Source organism: Leptopilina boulardi, unplaced genomic scaffold (assembly GCF_019393585.1).
Source record: "Leptopilina boulardi isolate dan_hultmark-lab unplaced genomic scaffold, ZJU_Lbou_2.1 LbouV2_324, whole genome shotgun sequence".
Classification (NCBI taxonomy): Eukaryota; Metazoa; Arthropoda; class Insecta; order Hymenoptera; family Figitidae; genus Leptopilina; species Leptopilina boulardi.
The window spans coordinates 1,654,452-1,658,713 of NW_026137890.1; the positions used below are offsets into that span (position 1 = coordinate 1,654,452).

The 4,262-nt window shown below is 37.8% G+C and overlaps 2 protein-coding genes across 2 annotated transcripts; both read right to left on the minus strand.

Moving 5' to 3' along the window:
• Positions 1-229: 229 nt before the first annotated feature.
• Positions 230-1,939, minus strand: LOC127284353 (uncharacterized protein K02A2.6-like). Its single transcript, XM_051309749.1, has one exon. The coding sequence runs from the start codon at positions 1,937-1,939 to the stop codon at positions 230-232; it is 1,710 nt and encodes a 569-aa protein (XP_051165706.1).
• Positions 1,940-2,054: 115 nt separating this feature from the next.
• On the minus strand, positions 2,055-2,945 carry LOC127284354 (uncharacterized protein K02A2.6-like). The gene has a single exon (XM_051309750.1). It carries the CDS (start codon positions 2,943-2,945, stop codon positions 2,055-2,057), a length of 891 nt encoding a protein of 296 aa, XP_051165707.1.
• Positions 2,946-4,262: the final 1,317 nt, after the last annotated feature.

Consider the following 4,262-nt stretch of genomic DNA (forward strand, 5'->3'; position numbering starts at 1 on the left):
CAAAACTTTTCCTCAAATTTCTTTTAGAAACATTTTTTGGGGAATGAAAAACACTATCACTCGCGTTCTGTACACGTAAATTCTTCTCTCCCAATTCCAATTTCGAATTATCCAATGCTTCCGAATGGCTTTCACTCGATGGGAAATAATCCTGTTTCTTCCTCGGCGATTCACGTAATTGATTCTCGGGGTTATCGCTTGAATTCTTCATCATTTGATCGGTGTGTCTCTACCAAACAATAGATGAATCGGAATTTTCTGGATTGCACAAATAAGTTCTATCTCCTAAAACTTCCTTGATTTGAGCTGAGGACCAGGAAGGTTTCATGGGATTTTTGTAATTTCTAACAAAAACATTTTCGCCTTTGGAAAAAGAAATGTCTCTGTGTCCTTTGAAAAATTTTATTTGATTCTCGTTAGCCAAGTCGGTTCTCTTTGATCTCAATAAATCTAATCGATTCCTCAATTCTCGTCCAAAAAATCGCTTCGCTGGAGATTCACCTGTTGTACAATGTGGGGTGTTTCTGTAAGCAAATAAATAACGAGAAACAGATACCTTCAAATTCCTCGAAGAAACTTCTTGATTATGCAAAGCTTTGCTTATTCCCAGTTTAAAACTTCCCACAGCGTTCTCAGCAAGTCCATTAGTAACCGGATGATAAGGTGCTGAAGTTTTATGCAATATTCCATTTAATTTACAAAACTTCTCAAACTCTTCCGAAACAAGTTGTCGTCCGTTGTCAGAAATCATCACGTTGGGAATTCCAAATCTAGCAAAAATCTCTCGCAGAACTTCAATAGTTGCTTCCGAATCTGTGTGTTTCATCTCAATGACTTCAGGCCACCTGGAATATGCATCGATTAATAATAAAAAAATTTTACTATGAAACGGTCCTAAAAAATCAATGTGTACTCTGTCAAATGGAAATTCAGCTTCTCTGAACTTAATCAATTCCGCTTTCTCGGGACTCCTCGATAATGATTGGCACGAACGACATCTTTTTCCAAAATCCTCAATTTCAGCGTCTAACTTCGGCCACCAAAAATATTGACGTGCAAGAGACTTCATCTTAACGATACCAATGTGTCCGGAATGAATCTCTTTCAATAGTCGCGGTCTGAGACTTGAAGGAATAATCAGACGGTACCCCCACATCAAAAGATCGTTATCGATAGCCAATTCATGAGCTCTCGTAGAAAAAGCCTTGAGTTCCGATTCCACATCATTCGGCCATCCATCTCGAACATAGGTAAGTATCTTGCTAAGAACAGGATCTCTTCGTAAATGGATTCGAACTTCCTTGGCACTGACAGGTAACTTCTCTTCAACCAGAAAATTAAAATAATCCTCAGATTCGTCAATTGGGGATGTGACTTGTCTCGGCAACCTTGAGAGACCATCAGCCGCTCCATTATCTTTGCCCTTCAAGTATTGAAATTGATAATCAAAACTCGATAAAAACAGTGCCCATCGTTGAAGCTTACCTGCTGCCATTTGTGGAATTCCTTTATTTTCACTAAACAAAGCAAGTAAAGGTTTATGATCGGAACAAAGAAAAAATTTCCTACCAACCAAATACTGGTAAAATTTGGTAACTCCCCAATGAATCGCCAAAGCCTCCTTGTGTATAACAGAGTAGTTCTTCTCGGAGTTTCTTAAAACTCTTGAGGCGAATGTGATTGGTTTTTCCAGACCATTCGGAAAAACATGAAACAAAACTGCACCAACGCCATCCTTTGAAGCATCACATACCAATTTAATTGGCAAATCGGGATTGAAATGGACCAAACAGCGTTCCGAAGTAATTTCGGCCTTGACTTGCTGGAAGACTTCCTCTTCTTTAGATGTCCATGAAAATTCTTCCCTACGAGCAGCCTCGTAAAGTGGTTTCAAAAGTTGACTGATGTGAGGAACAAATTTTCCATAATAATTTACCATTCCGAGAAAAGATTTGATTTCAGTGGCATTCTTCGGTGACTTGACATCTGTGATGGCAGCAATCTTATCTGGATCCTTGTGAAGTCCTTGGCTGTCAATCACATGTCCCAAATATTTAATCTCGCTCGGTGACAACAACATCATCCAAAAAAATCACAACATTGGGAACACCTTGTAACGTTTTCTCGATGATTTTTTGAAAAATTGCCACAGCAGTTTTCGGACCAAATGGAACTCGGTTGACCTTGAAGATGCCTCTATGAGTACTCCAAGCAAGAATCTTGGAAGTCTTTTCTGTAACCTGGAGTTGATTGAATGCACTTGCCAAATCCAATTTTGAAAACTTTTTTCTACCTGATAAGGAAGCAAGCAAGCAAACATCCTCCAGAACTTTGTTGACGGTTACTTTATAATCTGCACAAACGCGAAGACCTCCATCCTTCTTAAGTACTGGTACCAAGGGCGTTCCCCATTCATTGTCAGCTATAGGAGAAATAATTTCATCTTTAACTAATTTATCCAATTGTCCATCCATTTCCCCTTTAAAAGCGAACGGTACCGGTCTAGGCTTGCAAAAAATAGGATTAGCATTTTCAATAATCCTCATATCAATTTTTTCATATTTATAACAACCTGGCTTACCATCAAAAAGTGATTCGAACTCTTGTAACAACTTACGTAATTCTTCATCTGGTTCGAGCGAATTAATCTGGGTCAATCGAAATCCTAACAAGGTCATCAGATCTCTGCCGATAAGCATCCTACATCCATGTTTGACAACAAGAAGGGAGGCTGGCACACTTTTACCACCAACTGTCAAATCGACATTAATCTGTCCCAAAGGTTGAATAATTGTACCATCATACAATCTTAACGTAGTTTTAACAGCACTCAGTTTGTACTCAGAAAGTCGTTCACTATACACTGACTCAGGAATAACCGATCGACCGGCACCGGAATCAATTTCTGCTTGAATATGTTCATTACCGATAACCGCTTCAACCATTGTCGGTTTAAAACCCCATTCGACAAAGTACAAATTTTCACAATCTAATGCTGAATTCAACTCGTACTCTTCCTCTAAAAAGTTTTGATCAACCCCCGATTTACATATTTTCGCAAGATGTCCCGTTTTTTACACTTCTTACACTTAAAGTTTTTATATTTACATTTTTGTGAGTCATGATTCGTAAATCCACAATGTTTACACGCATTGTCACTTTTCTTATTGACGTAACTTTCATTAGCCGGTTTTTTATCTTTATTTTTGTTTGAGTCTTTCCTCGGAAAATTTTTATTCTCATTAGAATTAACATTAAAAACATGATTTTCCGTTCTCAAATTAACAACTGCAGCATCTTTGTTTCTCGCGATTTCTAAAATGTCAGTCAATGAGTTGGAGTGATCCTCTTTACAAACACGATCCAAAACTAACCCTTTTTTTAGACCTGTCACAAACTTATCTTTAATGATACTTTCCAATTGCGCACCGAACTCGCACGACGCGGCTTTATTTTTAATCCGTATGAACCATTGATTCACTGATTCTTGGTCACTTTGTTTCAACTCGTGAAATTCAGTTCTTTCTCGAAGCACTGAAACACGTTTTGAAAATTGACTTTTCAAAATCACGCACAACTCCTCGTAATTCTTCCTCGAAGGTAATTCTGGATCACATAAATCCTTAAGTGATTTGTAAGCATCTTAACCAATCAATGTAATTAAAACAGCCACCCTTCGTTCCGGTTGTACAACATTGTTTGCTATGAAGTATTGGTTCAGGCGATCTTGGTAAATATTCCAGTCTTCCCCAATTTGAAACTCGCTCATAGCGCCAATTGTGGAAACAAAAGTAACATTTGGAAGCGTCATCGATGGATTTGGCGGTAAATTTCCCGCGTTTTGTGACGTAGTCGATCCTAATGCGCCGCCATTTTGGTTTGCGGCACCTGTTTGCCGAATTTCAGATTCCAACTCATTAACTCGCGATCTGCTGGAGTTTCTTTCCGTTCTCAATCTGTCAATTGTACTTTGCAAATCATTTTGTCTTGCAGTTGCTTCCTGCAATTTCTTTCTATAATCCTCCTCATTCATGTTAGTCACACTTTTTAGAGTCAAACGCGAAACGAAAAGCACACCACGTTTTTACAATAAAATCATTTCATAGAGATATAAAAGTTTGTGCACAATAAAAAAAAAAGTCCAAATTATCCTCGTCGCCAATTTGTAATGTATTGGAAGGAGTAATAAATAATAATCTCATATAAATGAATATAAAGTTGTTGAATGTTTAATTAATTTCAAAGACATTTATTTGTTAATA